The sequence below is a fragment of the Idiotropiscis lumnitzeri genome, chromosome 10 (assembly GCF_059441095.1).
Source record: "Idiotropiscis lumnitzeri isolate Australia: NSW breed Sydney's pygmy pipehorse chromosome 10, RoL_Ilum_1.0, whole genome shotgun sequence".
Taxonomy (NCBI): Eukaryota; Metazoa; Chordata; class Actinopteri; order Syngnathiformes; family Syngnathidae; genus Idiotropiscis; species Idiotropiscis lumnitzeri.
Genome location: NC_142400.1, coordinates 15,107,523 through 15,122,414, shown reverse-complemented (window position 1 = coordinate 15,122,414; position 14,892 = coordinate 15,107,523). Strand labels below are relative to the sequence as shown.

The following is a 14,892-nucleotide window of genomic DNA, read 5'->3' as shown; positions in this document are numbered from 1 at the left end:
CATTGGAGTAAGTTTGGCTTTTAAAGGTTGATTTACTAACTACTTCTCATTTCCACGGTGACTCAACTCCAACAAGCCATACAATTTAAAGTTAATGATCATTTGCTAAAAACGAAGTTTATTAGCTTGAACATTACATATATTGTTTTTGTAGTGTATTTAATTAAAAATAGCCTGAAAATGATTTGCATATCATTGTATTCTGCTTTTGTCTTTGTTTTTCTTTCTTTTTTAACAAGAAGTCCCAGCCAACTTCTTTGGAACTGGGATGATCGCGTGCGTTCGTTTACATACGTCACCAACATTAAGAGTCGCGTCGCTTCATTCCATCTCCTGTCCCTCCCTGTTTGCAGCAATGGGAGTTGGCACTTTCACAAAAGTCAGACATAAATGAGAACACACTGTAAAAAAAATAAAATAAAAAAGGATGCATAGAAAACAACTATGAGCCATTATGATTGACAATTTATTGACATAACCACCTTACAGATCATTTCCGGCATCTCCACAGAATAGTTACAATGCTGTTAATGCTTCGCAACCACCGTTTGCTTTGCATTTTATCTGTAAAAATAAATAAAAAAAATACTAGCTATTGTTCAAAACACATGGACAATCAAACATTTTTTCTGTATATACTTTCTCAAAGGAACTCATTATGTTGTAAATTAAATGTAAGCGGCAACGCTTATATTCAATACACAGACAGTTGGGAAATCCATGCGTTCACTATCCAGAGAGTACAGTGTGAAAATAATTATCAAGGTATTCTAGTAAAATGAGTGCACTATTACACAGTGGATGTGGGGAAAGGGACCCCCACATAAACACACCACCAAAACCTCCAAGTAATTTGGAATTGCCTATTGATGCCAAAAGACGCCCATAAAACACTTATAATGGAAAGGATCTTTTTAAAAGGGATTGTATGATGTCCACAGGAGTTTAAATGTTCAGAGTGGCAGTGAACGTCACACATCCAGCATGTGCGCAATCATGATTCCATGTTACAGTAGTTCAATTCTTCAGCACAATCATGCCACCTTACGTGAGGCTCGGCAATCGTTTGAATACATTTTACTCTAAAAAGGCTTAAAAGAAAATTTGAAAGTAAAAGAAAAAGAATTTGGAGCAATATTGACTTGAATAAAAACTGTTTTTTTCCCACTCAGAAATTCAAAGGAGAATTAACGGGTGAAATTTACAGTAAATTTGACTTGCATACGATTTCTCAATAAAAAAAAAAAAAGTCATTTAAGGGTTGAGGAACAAGCCCCCCAACCTTCAGGTTGGGAGACTTACACTCTACCACCTGAACCATCCTACTGTGAGTAAAAAAAAAAAAAACACATATAGGTGAATTTGTGAATGCCGAATGATGGTGAATATGCAGCGGTTCACTGTGTAAGGAAAATAAAATAACATTAAATATTGCACATATAAGCGAACAGTATTTATCGTATAACAGTACGACATACTGAATATTGCACAGTTACAGTAGCCTCAAACATATATGGAGCGCGATCTTTTGTCCGCAGCAGATTCTGCTGCTGAAGCTGAGCACACCATAATAGATGCCATAACTTTAATGCACCCTGTCATGCCGAATCGTAAATACAGTACCTAAATGTCATTATAAACACTGAAGTATTTTATTTTAAGACTTGTACATCCAAACCCCAATAGTACAAATGATTCTTACTCCAACAGAAAGTTTAAAGAAGCATCAGAAATCAGGTTATTTATTTATTTGTGTTAAATGTGATAAAGTCTTATATTATTAACAGAGAGAGGACACTGTAATCCATTATCGGCTCTGATATTTCTTTTGAGTTTAGCTGCATTTAGGAGAAAACTTTACATTTCTCTTGATCTTGAAAGGCCGGAGCTGCCTGTACCCCTTAAATGTTGACCTAAAGGTTTTTTTTTTCTTTGTTGCAAAAACATCACGTCCCCATATTCTTCTGTTGACATAGGCCCGCTAATAGAATGACAATTACTGAAAGGGATTTGATGGAATTTATCGAGGTGTAAGATTAAAAAGGTTTCTTTACCCCTGTTCTGACTTTGTCACGCAACCAGACGGACAAGTTTGCAGTTGGGGATTTTCTGTTGTGGAAAAACTCGACATGCCGCACCTGACGCGGTTCATGGTCTCGCTCTGACGCTATCCATTCAATTCGTTTGTTGTTTTTAATCTGATTTCTTTTGTGTGGGAAATGGCTCAGTTGCCTTTCTCTTGTTTATAGATGCATGCCATCAAGACAACTGGAGCGACACAAGTAGGTTAAAAGATGAAATCACTTGCACGCACCTGAAAATAAAGTCACGTTCAGATATGACATGCCTGACGTGTAGACACTACTTCCCTTTCCTGATGTTTTTCACAGACGTGACGTAAAAGGGTGTCCTTCAAACTCAAATGATCACAAATATTTGATACATCTACATTAATACCTGTATAATATTTGTATTCAGCCTGAGACAAGGATTTCAAGCAGTTTTATGACACGTGTGATTAAATTCTGCTTTGCTAGTTTTGGTTTGCATAAATAAGGTTGGCCCGCGCGTACTTGTGGTTTGGCATCTGCGGATTTGCATTTTTGTTGATTCTATTTTCAATTTAAAAATACAAAGACGTGGTGGTTATATATATATATATATATATATATATGCATTTCAAGTTGTCGTGGTCCCTATCACCCCGCGAGGCAGGCGTCGACTATATGTCACAATTACCTTGCCCAATAATACTTTTCTTGTACATGCATATATCAGTAGAATTGCTCAGCGTGAGTTTAAACCAATACCAGTTACTTTAAAATTTGACCCTGGAACACAGTTTGTTACTTGCTAATGAATGAACTCACGCATATTCTAAAATGACACGCAAAATGCTTGTGCTAATAGAATAGAAAATGAATTGATATGCATATTCATTTAGTTTCACTGCCGAAATCTAATGGGTTCTATTGGCCCATGTCCCATAGTTGGAGATTTTGCAGTCGAATAAAAAGAACAAAGAATACATAACCTTGACTTGAATGCAAAGAGATTGACAGTAACATGTTAGATTAAAGCCTGAGTTTGAATAGAGCAGAGGAATTAAACAGGTTACACTTGGTACAATACAGGTGAGCTGCTCTTTATGTGTGTCATCACCACAAACAATACTGTTAGAAGGCCAATCATTTTTCTTTTGGACTCCATTATTGTTGTAAATATCTCAAATATTTGAGTATTATAAAGGTCGCTTTGCATTTGCCTGTCTTTTTTCAAGTTGTGCCAGCACGTTAATCAGACAACTATGCATTTCGTGCAAACGGGATCCTGTGACAATTAATGTCATGATGAAGAGTTCCGTTCGTACACAGCTCGTCCACATTCCTACATGCTAATCGACTTCAAAGTTCTTGCTGAAGGCATTTAGGACGGCCGTTTCTTAATCCAAATCAATTGTGAGAACCAGTCAATCACGTGACACATGTAGGCAAACATATTCGAAAAGATATATACATATAATGAAATCGGCAATCTAAGATGATCTTCATTCCGTTGTTTTCATTTGTAGGAAAAGCAGATCGCAGATATTAAACAAAACAGAAGTCATTTCAACTTTCTGCCTTTAAGAAATATTAAAAGAAATTAAGAACAAACATGGTAGTCAGTAAGAGTTACATTTTTAGACCAAACAGAGTAAAAGAAAATATGGAATCACTCAATTCTAAGGAAAAAGCAATATGGTAACGGCTGGTTAATCAGTTAAACAGGAGTGCTCACGCTGTGGAGAACCGTTGCACCAAGTGGACTGACATGAATCATGGCTTCAAAGCGAGGGATGTCAATTTAAACAAAGGAGAGGATTAACAAACTTCTTAAAGAAGCTGAATCATCAAGCAAAGTTGCAAAATATGTTGGTTGTCCACAATCGGCTGTTTCCAAAATCTGGACCCACTACAAACAACATGGGGAGCTTTTTGAAGGCAAGCATACTGGTTTCCAAATTAAAATCAATCCAATCAAAAGTGGCCCATGACAGGTCTCCATTCTGCAAAATTGATCTGGCAAAAGCAATTAGAGAAAATTGGCGCTAGATTGATGACGAGTACTCTTAATCATTTACGACAGTAAGTCAATGCGAGCTGCTCTGAAAAACCAGAGGTGGTTCAGCAAAGTACTAGCTATGTGTTCTTTTGTTGCTGTCTCATTTTTTTCCCTCAGAATGGAGTGATTCCTTCATTTTTGAGCGGGTTTAAAGGACAATTTAGCACAGTGGTCGCCACCTGGTAGCCCCCAAGTACCACATGTAAGCTTGTTGTAAAACTAACTGACCTACGAAGCGATTGTTTGAAAACGTTAATATTTGCCTAGATTAACGGAAACTAATTTTTTTATTGATATTTCTTAGTTTCCGACTATGTAAAATCATTAGTATAATTATTGTCAATAATCATTAATATGACCCTTGTCTTCACAAAGGGAAAATATCCAATTCAGCATTGTTATTTCAGAAGTGTGTATCAAACTGGTCAGCCTTCGCATGAATGAGTCCCCTAAAAGTAGCTCTCACTTTCAAAAAGATTAGTGACCTCTGCATTAGTTTTCAGTAAGCAAGTTTATGGAATGTGGGCTCAGAAATCACGGTGAAGACCCATGTGCGGTTTATAACTGTGATTTAATTATCAAAATTATCCGCCTCTGATGGTGCAATCGTTCCCTTGACTCATCACATGAACTCACTTCTTACTCAGCGACAATGTGAATGTGGGTGTGTTTTGGGCTATCCTGTAAGTGTTGTGTAATGACTGGCAAACAATTCAGGGGGTACCCCCACAAATTTTCCCCAAATCAATCAAATATTCTCGCATTGACTCTGATCAGGAAAGGGACATAGAAAATACTGCTCCTGGCTTGATGGATGAACTAATGTGCATGAGGACTGTTTTTTTTTTTGGGTTTTTTGTTATTTATTTATTTATTTTTATTTCTGACAACGCAATCAAGTTTTATTTTTAGAACCAATCAAAATCAATAGACTCTTCCTTGCAAAGTCCAAAACCGTGGAGAGATTGTTTCAATTTGGCTGTCAAAACAAAAACTGATGGTAGAAAAGTATTTAGACATGGGACATTTACAAAAACTTTCAGACCCATTTTCAGTTATTTGCATCGTCATGTTATCGGGTTACACCCTCTTGAGCTAGCTAATGGATGGACGGTCAGGAAGAGCCGATAAGCTGCTGCTTCTTCTGTGGAAACTGTATCGATCAATGAATTGATTTTTACCTCTGTAAGAAACGTTGAAACTGTCTCCTGTTCTGTATTCTTCCAGCACAGCTGGTTTGACGTAGTCTTTTTCAGTCGAGCAGGACGGAGAATGTCTCACACTCTCCTTACTGCTGTGATGTTTCTCTGACACTGAACTACCACACACGGAAAATGAATCTGTACTTCTTACATTATACTGATACAGGTTTACCCTGAAAGCATTGCTGGTGTTTTGATTTTTCTTAAAAAGGATTATGTAGCACTTTGGGAGGAAATGACAACCTATGATGCCGTAATTGGAGATGAGAATCATCACCATTTCCACAGCTGAAAGATACACTCCAGATGTGTTGATGTAGATGGGGACAAAACTAAGCCAGGAAGAAAGGTAAAGCAGCATGCTGAAGGTAATGAATTTGGCCTCATTGTACGGCTCTGGTAATTTGCGCCCCACAAAGGCGCAGATGAAACAAACTAACGCCAAAAGTCCAATGTAGCCCAGCATCACACCAAAGGCCAAATATGATCCTTCATGACATTGTTCCTGGAGAGTTTTGGGCTTCAGAACAACATGTTTATACGGACTTTTGAGGACCAGCCAGCAGATGCAAATGATAACCTGTAACGTTACGCATGCAATGACAATTAAGTAGCACTGATAGACTTTCCGGAGAGCTTGCTGCACGTCTATGTTAAACCGGAATGCCAGAAGGATCTTTAAGGATTTAACCAGGATGCATGACACACACACAGTGAAGCTGACGCCAAAGAGCACTTGACGAACTTTGCACTGGATGGAGCAAGGCTGGCCGACAAACAGCACGGCACTGACGAAACTGACAACCAAAGAGTACAGGATGACCTGACTCAGGGGTCCGCCGGCGGCTTTCACCACAGGGGTGTCTCGCTTATGGATAAACAGTGCTGACACCATCAGAACCAGCACGATGCCCAGACCGGAGAGCACCAGGAGGACTATAGCATATGGGTTGCGCCAGCGGAAGAATTGGACAGTTTTCGGCAAGCATGTGGTGCTTCCCTGAGGAGACCACTCTATGCTTTTATCACAGCTCATACATTCGTCCATATCTGAAAGAATAAAGAGGGACACACAGGAGTACCAAATGAATTCAAGCAGTTCATTTAAGACAAATGAGAAGGATGGTAACAATGTGTAAACAAGAGTGCGTAAACTTGTGCTTTTTCACCTTCCTGGTAATGTGCAACTGCTTTTTAAAGAGCACTAATTGTCACCTTCAATCCACTAACCTGATAAACCCTAACCCAGTCTTTAGCTTGGAAGAGCAGACAGAGGTCACTCGCACCATTTAATAGGGTCTGGAATCTCGAGCAGGAACATCAAACAATTGGCACACTGATAACAATGATGCGAAACTGACATTACAATGAAATCACACCCAACTTAGGTTAGTCTAAGGATGTAAATAAAGAACAGTGAAGAAGAGAAACTGCATTGCTTAGCCCACTGAATGGAAAGCACTGTCGCATGCTAATCCAACCAAAATGCGACCTAGCGCCTACTTACAAAACATGTTGGACTTAGCACTAGAACCAATGTTAGCATTAACAGCTCTAGTAAAGCACAGCGTAACGAAAATACGCCTTATTGTTTGGAGCGTAACAGCTCCGTCTATGCGCAAACCACTCGATGTTACGTTCCAATACGGCTACAGTCGGCTGTGGAGTAAGCCTCCTCGCTGAAACTTTTTGGTTGTCGAACACTGACATTCCCGAAGCGGCCTTGACTAAAAGTCATTTTACATGTTAAAGTGGACAACTGTAGTAATGTGCATTGGTATTTTGGTGGCGATCGGTCGCCATTTAAGACAACAGAACTGGCAAAGCGAGCAATATTGCCTCCCGGCTGTGACGTAGACAGTGAAACCGGAATAAATAACAAGCCGAGCTCCAAAACGGGGTGTGCCAATTTGTCGTAAAACTAATCACAAAAAAAAGCCCATAAATCCCTACAGAGTACGGCTGCACGATGTGCGGTTTGAACATCGCGATTGCGATGTGCGCATGCGCGATTGTCATATCGTAGGACGTGTGATGTTTTTGTCTTTTGTTTAGCTTCATAGAAACAGCAAGCTACTGTGTGCTCTACAAGCCTGTCACGATCACCCCTTCCCTCTCGCCAGTCACTGGCCACACCCCCACCCCCTCCACTCTGTGCGCTCTGAAAACACTAACAGGCGACATGGAAGAGACGACGGTAGCATTTAGTCCCCAAAAGAAAGTCAACATCTGAAATATGGAATTATTTCGGCCATAAAAAGGAATATACAACACACAAAAAACCCTCTGCCGACAGTGCCTCGCCGTTGTTGCTGCAACACGAGGTAATACAACAAACCTGTCCGACCATTTGAATGCTATTACGAGCCCCTTTATAACCAGTTCAGACTTATTCGTGGGACCCGATGTAAAACCATCTACTCAAAAAACAATGACAGGCGCCTTTATTATAACACCTTATGATAAGAAGTCCAAACAGCATCGACAAGTCACGAATGCAATAACTTTTCACGGGGGGCGAAAGCGAAAGTGAAAGCATTTCAACGCCGTCACGAAATAGAGGTTTAAAAAAATGATCTGGACGCTCGACTAAAGGTATAAAATGCCGTGGCGTACGTATTTCTCTCAAGTGGCCATCCCAGAGCTGTATAATAAACAAAGCAAAGTCTTCCCAAACAGAGCTATTTGAGTCATCTGGTGAAAGTTTTTCTAGTTTTAATGTACATCGCAGGCTCCCCAAAAATCGCAATGTCATTTTTTTTCCAATATCATGCAGCCCTACAACAGAGTCGTTTGGGGGGCGCATTTTAGTAGTATTAGTTAGTTTCTACATGCAAACCTATTATATAAGTGCCAATGTTAAGCTCATCCAAGGAAAAGACATATACTACTAAGTAATCTGTTCAATGTTGCGTATGAGTATATTCCAATCAACTGCATGTTCATCACACTTTATATGTCAAATATATTCTCAACTAACCAACTGAAAAGAAAAGGTACTTCAAACTGGCCAAATGAATGACTTTCATAAAAATCACATTTGCACCTTAGCTTTTAATTCAAGCAAGTGAAACTTTCCTAGCTTGATTACGTGCCATATGCCTTAATTAATTTTGCTGAGTGCTGGCACGAAAGACGACGATTGTGCAGCACAACAGCATTCACAGGGGAATTATTTACCTGTGTCATTGGAGTAGTAATTCTCTGTACAGTTGATGCATTCATAACAACAAGTGTGTTGACCCTCCGATGTTTTCTTGAACTCCCCAGGCATGCAGCTATTGGAACATTTTGAGATGATGCGCTGTAAGCAAGGAAAATGCACATAAGCAATTTAGTTTTCCAGCACTGTGCAAATGTCATTCGATTTGCTGGATTATGTTACGACAACATGAGTAGACGTTTACCAAAACGTGACAATAAACTTGCCTAAAGAGCCATATATTCAGCATGCATACTCTGTTTGTGTCTACAAAGTGATGTAGTGGTAGCAGGATGGAGGCTCACCCGCAAGTCTTGAAAAAGACGTATGGAGTTGCTGTTTGTTAGGGTTAAGTTGCTGCTTTGTGGATTGTACTCAGCAACAATGTCAAGAACGTAAATTTTCCCTTCGATTGACCTCCATATGGCAATATCATAACCTTCGTTGATGTCTCCTTGGTCGTCAAAAGTGTATTTCTTCCCTTGACTTTCAAATTCATGTATCCGAAGAGCTTCCAATACCTGCCGAAGAAAAAAAAAATGATGTGATGCTGAAGAAAACGGGAGCATAAACATGCACTTGCAATAAGATGACAGCAGTTGAGGATCTTGTCAAGTTCAGTTTTCATTTTAGTTTAAATTTAGATTTTGCAAAATAAATAAAGCGGCATTCGCTCATTAAAATTGCTTTTTTTTTTTTTTAAAAAAACCAGCTTTTTCTTGAAGAGATATTTTCTTACAAATCCTTGACTCTGTCTGACTTTTTTAATCACCACATTTCCGCTTTATTTCTGTTTTCTTTTCTTGTGACGAAACGATTTACGATTTTATTTTCTCGAAACATCAATCACAGGTTTGGGTCACGCAAATAAATACAATTGCATACACAATGCATCAGTTAAAAATCAAGTCGCTGTTTTGTGTGAACGTGAGCCGTGTGCACGTTTGTGTTATCAGGAACTGAATCGAATCCCTGGCGTGTCTTCAACTTGGCGTCTTGTTGATTTAAAACAAAGATTCCGATTTGCTTTTTTTACTTCAATTAAATCACTTCTGGGAAGTGATTGTCTGCTTCCTCATAAATGTTGTCACCTGGCTGCCGCCAACAATTTGCTTTTCCATTTAAGCATCCAATTCAAAGGCGTGTATACGTAGGTGTGCAGGTGGTTGCTGTTTAATTTTAGAAAGGTGGTTATATAATATTGATTGGAGAGACTACCTCCCACGGCTGCAGGTTCCCTGGTGTTTTGCAATCCCTGGTCCTGCAGAGAGAGGCTATAGCTTGAGCTGTGGCGGCCACAGCCAATTCGACACTCAAGATCGTGGCCGGGTTCATGGTATCTTTAACCATCTTCACAACTTCAGATGCCAGCGAAGTGTTTCGGGAAATGCCGCTGTCATTCATCAGCATGAAGGCTTGTTCCAGGTAAGTGTTGTTCCATGTGTTGTTAAGTCCGGTCGCCTCCAGCCTGTCCAGGTACTTGTTGAAAGACGACACGTTTCCAGTTTTGAAGTTGAAACCTACAACTTGTCCTACATCCTCGAGGTATACGTCTCCTTCCACAAAGCCCTCAGCGGACCAACTGTCACTGGCCAACCACAACCTTCTCATGGACTCCATGCTTTGCTCATTTCTCAGAATCTCATTCTTCATTTCCTGGAAAATGTCGTACATGTGAGAGGACTTTGCAAAGGACACAATCACCTGTGCCTTAGGGTTTTTAAAGATGGTTCGGACAGCTTTTTTGACGGCAGATCTTAAGTCTTCCTCTGAACCGCTGCGTGGAAGGATTATTTTGAATGCGATACAAATTCCGTTTTCAGCTGCTTGATCCCCAAAGTGCTCAAGTGCTGAACGACCATAATCGCCATCCGAGACTACCATTCCCACCCAGTTCCAACCGTGGAGGTTGATTAGTTTGGCCATGGCAGCTGTCTGGTGCTTATCATTCGGAACCGTCCTCAAGAAGCTGGGAAAACGTTGCTTGTCACTCAGAATCACAGCTGTTGATGAATAACTGATCTGTAAATATAAAGTGCATTCTTCAGGAAATGAACAGGTTCAACATGGAAGAAAAGATTTGCATACTTAGTCATTCATGACAAAGACCGCAAATTTCCCCATTGTGGGACTAATAAAGGACATCTTTATCTTTATCTTTAGAACTCTGAGCTTTTTTTTTTTTTTTTGGACAAATGCTAAAGGGTCACATGTGGAATACTAAGATATTCCATTCTAAAAATACGAGTGTAAAGTTTTAAAGTACACAATATGTTTATTATTGTTTTAATATTCATTGTTGTTAAACTGAATTTAATCATACTGTGTCTTCAGAACACATTCACATACTACACACAAGCAGTGACAAGGTCAAGGTCAAGACCTTTGGCAGTCGAGCCTGGGTCAATACCAAAACTGAGACGAGAGACCAAGACGAGTGAATATACCAAGACCTTTAAAATTAATTTTAAAAACTAACAAGGTTTAATAAATCAAGAATATTCTCTCCCTTTATTTTTTTGTTTCCTTTTAAATACATTTGACGGTCAAAACCGGAGCATCTGCGCTGTGCATCTCTTTCAAACAAAAATCTTGAATCTTAATTTTTGTGCAACTAAATTCTTGCAAACAATAAATCCTTATAAGTATTTCAAGATTAATGATCCATTAAAGGGAAACAGCATCTTGTAAAATTGACACACCAAAGAGAAGAATGTTTTGAACAAGCACGCCAAAGATGAATCAACAACAAAATAACAAAAATAAATTAAAAAATCTACGAAATCCGACTTCAACATTGTGAAAAAGTAAGACTTCCTCTCGGGTGCCATGGGTGTGTCCACTGAATAAATTGGAAACTCTTACCTGTCACTCACACGAACAATACATTATCACAGTATGTTATTAAGCTCCCTCACATACTTGATGAGGACAGTGTCTATAAAAAGCAAGGAGCAAAGGGTGCCACACAAAAAAGTAATAAATAATCCAAGTGAGTAAAATCTTAAAAACTTACTTGGGGAATCATGTCAAGGGATAGTTGCCTGGCGACAACAATCGACATTTCAGAAAACGAAGAGCCCACCATGGCGACAACCGGTTGATCACATGTCGAGGAAGCGTGTTGTGTTCCACACTTTGCCTGCTCGATGAAGTCTGCTGTGCCTCTCAGACCTGTGTTGATATCATAGCAGGAGTCTTGGATCCGGTAGCCCAGAGTGATGTTAAGATCCATCAGTAAAGGAGATTTATTCATCGTATCAATTGCATTCATCATACTCAGCAAGAGTCCCACGGCCGGAATGGATAACCTGTGTGAAGAAAAACATTTATTAATACAACTCAATGTACTCTCGCATTTCACTCCACAGGGCCTTTTTTTCCATTTGCAGAAAAATAAAAAGGTGTTTTGAAAAAGACAGAAGATACTTCTGTTCGCATTCAAATCTTTAAATGGCCTCGCCGAGCTCCTCCACCCCTACGCACCTGCCGCAGCAGGTGCCAAGGACTAGGCAGAGCCTCAGGGGGATTGTGCCTTTTCTGTTGCCGGCCCTTCCCTGTGCAATTACCTTCCACTGAATGTGAGGCAAGCCCCCTCTCTGTCCACTTTTAAAACTCGTTTGAAGAAACATTTTTGTTCTTTGGCTTACGACTCAACATGAGACTGTCGCTGTTCTGCTGTTCTTCTGATATCTCTTGTTTATGTGTTTTAATTTGTGTTCTTATTTATTATTACTTATATTACACCATATGGAAAGCTCTGTGTTACAGCTCCAACTGTTGTGAAATGCACTATATAAATAAAGTTGTGTTGTATCGTTTGTGGGTCTTGGGTTGGGATCAGACGACTGACTTAGTCTTTAGAATGCTCCATTTTGCCTTAAAAAAAAGTCTTGCTTTACTTCTTCGATTGACTATTTAATTTATTCAGGAGTAATGTGTGACACATGACGGAGTATGCAGAATCATGTACACCAATGAATCAATCATGAATCATCAAATCTTAAACTGTTCCTTCCCGTCACCGTATTCAGCGACTGCCATCATTTTAAGTCACGTCATCCCTGTCTCAAAAAAATAACCAGATTCCACAACCTGAGAGGCCTTTTTTGGTTTTCCGGCAAAGACAAGTCTGGCTTTCCTGTTCTGGTTACAAATGGGTTGCACTTTATTGTCAAGCCTTTATATTTGCATTCATTAAAGTATCTCCATTACCTATTGTTGACTTCGGTTGACGCTATAAAGGGCTTTAAAAATTATAAAGTGATCCACTCCAGATCATCCACTTTTGTTTTCTTGTTGTGAAAAGCAAACTCAGACAAATGAATTAAATACTAGTACACAATGGCAAATTAAGTTGTCTGATTTCAATGCGTGCATTTGACTTAGTGGAGACAAAGTGGTGGCAGGATGATAGAAGCCACAAAGAAACACTTAAGTGAAGACGGCTGCCGTTAGAGACAATGACGATATTCAGATGTTGGAGGGACTCCAGACTTCAAACAACCAATTTTCATCCAAGTATTACAAATGACAGTTTTAAAAAGAATTGAGATATTTTACATAAAAGGCGAATGTAATAACCATTTGTGAAATGTCTTCAATTAAAGAGGAGTGTCTGTACTTCAATACCATGATAAATAGTTTCATTTTAAATCTATTGTGATGGCATCAAGAGTGACAGCTCATAAAAGCTCTGTTAGCGTCAAGAAACTTTTCCACCTAATATCATTAGAGTTACCAAAAAAAAAAAAACATTTTAATGAACTAAAGCTTTTATTTCATGTCAAATTCTTCCCTGCCTAAAATTTCATTGAGCATATACCATTTAACTTCAAAACAAGGCCTACAAATTCAGACGTGTCATCATCAAATACTAGATGATTCAGAAAACGTTGTTTATGTGGGCATAAATGAATTTATGTATTTGATATAGGTAGTTTTTATTAACGCATTGACACTCACAACATCATAATATCCATTGTATTGCCATTAAATATTGGGATTTAAACGAATAACACATATAATGGAAAAGCTGTATCAAATATCCTGTCTTTAGAAAGAAAAAAAAAGGTTATTTTTCATTGACAATGGGCTGTCACTTGTGTAGCACTCAAAGCGCTACTAACTCACATACCATCAGGAGCTACTGAGGGTTCAGTATCATTGATTTATGAAGTTAACAATAAATAGATAAGTGTCATTTTCGGTAACAGAAGTGCACAACTACAATATTGGGAGATATAGAATATATTCCTAACCTCAATTATTCACATGAGAAAGTCAAAATTATTAGCAGCAGCTAAGTGAACATTATTATCTTTGTTAAGATTTGATCAAGCTCTTGTACTTTATCCCAATTAATTTAAAAATCACATTATCATTTACTAGAAGTTATTGTACAAGTCAAAGGACATATTAGTGGGGTAAAAGTTGGTTTAATTTTTTTTATATCACAAAAATCTGGAATTTGTGCTTGGGAGTGTCGCCTTTTTTTAAATCCACTTAACATGTAAATGTAGTATATAAGACATTTTAAACCCACTTTGAAAACAAATTGAAAATAACTAAAAAGGATAGCAGAATGATTCCGAATTAACATTCAGCGACAATCATGAAAATAATTAAGTCATGCTTTGTAAAAAAAAAATGTTGTCATACATTAGCGTTCTACTCAATTTGACTTACCCAACACACGTGTGGGTCTGGAGAGCGAAGGAATCCCCATTTATCTCCACAAATGAATGCAAGGGGAACATTCCTCCTACAATGACATTTCCTCTGGCTGTAGCTCCTGGTGTTTTCATATGAAGTTCAGAAGCCCCTTTCCCCAAAATAATACAACAAAGGTTGACATACAAATAAAATGCTGGCGAAATCTGTGTCATAATTGTGTCGTCTCCCTCCTTTCTCTCTCACTGGTTGTGTCTACACCACTTTACCAGAGGCAAAGTGATACATTTGTTTATAAGCATCATTGCTGAGGCCAAGAAAACCACTCCTCTGGCTTTGCTTTGTTTTTTTTCATTTTTTTTTTTTAGATCTCCATTCTCATTTCCTCTTGTAGGCCCTGCCCACTTTTATGTGACTGGTGTGACTCATTATTTTCTGCAACATATTTCTTGTCGTGCATAATTATTTATTATCTTCAGATAAGAGGGCGGTTTCTGTTGGACTTAACGTAATATCAGTTTAGTCATCACACTTTACAAACTTAATACAGTTAATCATTTCATATCTGATGCTGAGCAGAAACATGTATGGTGAAGTGTATGTAAACTCAAATGCATTTTTGATTGCATTTGAAAAAAAATACATCACAAAATCACAATTTTTGGACTATAAGACCGTAGTTGATGACATTCGAAGAAAACTCATGGTGGT

At 38.6% G+C, this 14,892-nt stretch overlaps 1 protein-coding gene across 1 annotated transcript; it reads right to left on the bottom strand.

Moving 5' to 3' along the window:
• Window positions 1-493: 493 nt before the first annotated feature.
• gprc6a (G protein-coupled receptor, class C, group 6, member A) lies at window positions 494-14,437 on the bottom strand. Its single transcript, XM_088305849.1, has 6 exons — window positions 14,197-14,437; window positions 11,525-11,819; window positions 9,727-10,530; window positions 8,814-9,029; window positions 8,487-8,610; window positions 494-6,356 (listed from the first exon to the last, which is right to left on the bottom strand). The coding sequence occupies exons 1-6, from the start codon at window positions 14,394-14,396 to the stop codon at window positions 5,200-5,202; spliced, it is 2,796 nt and encodes a 931-aa protein (XP_088161975.1). The 5' UTR covers window positions 14,397-14,437; the 3' UTR covers window positions 494-5,199.
• Between the last annotated feature and the right edge of the window lie 455 nt (window positions 14,438-14,892).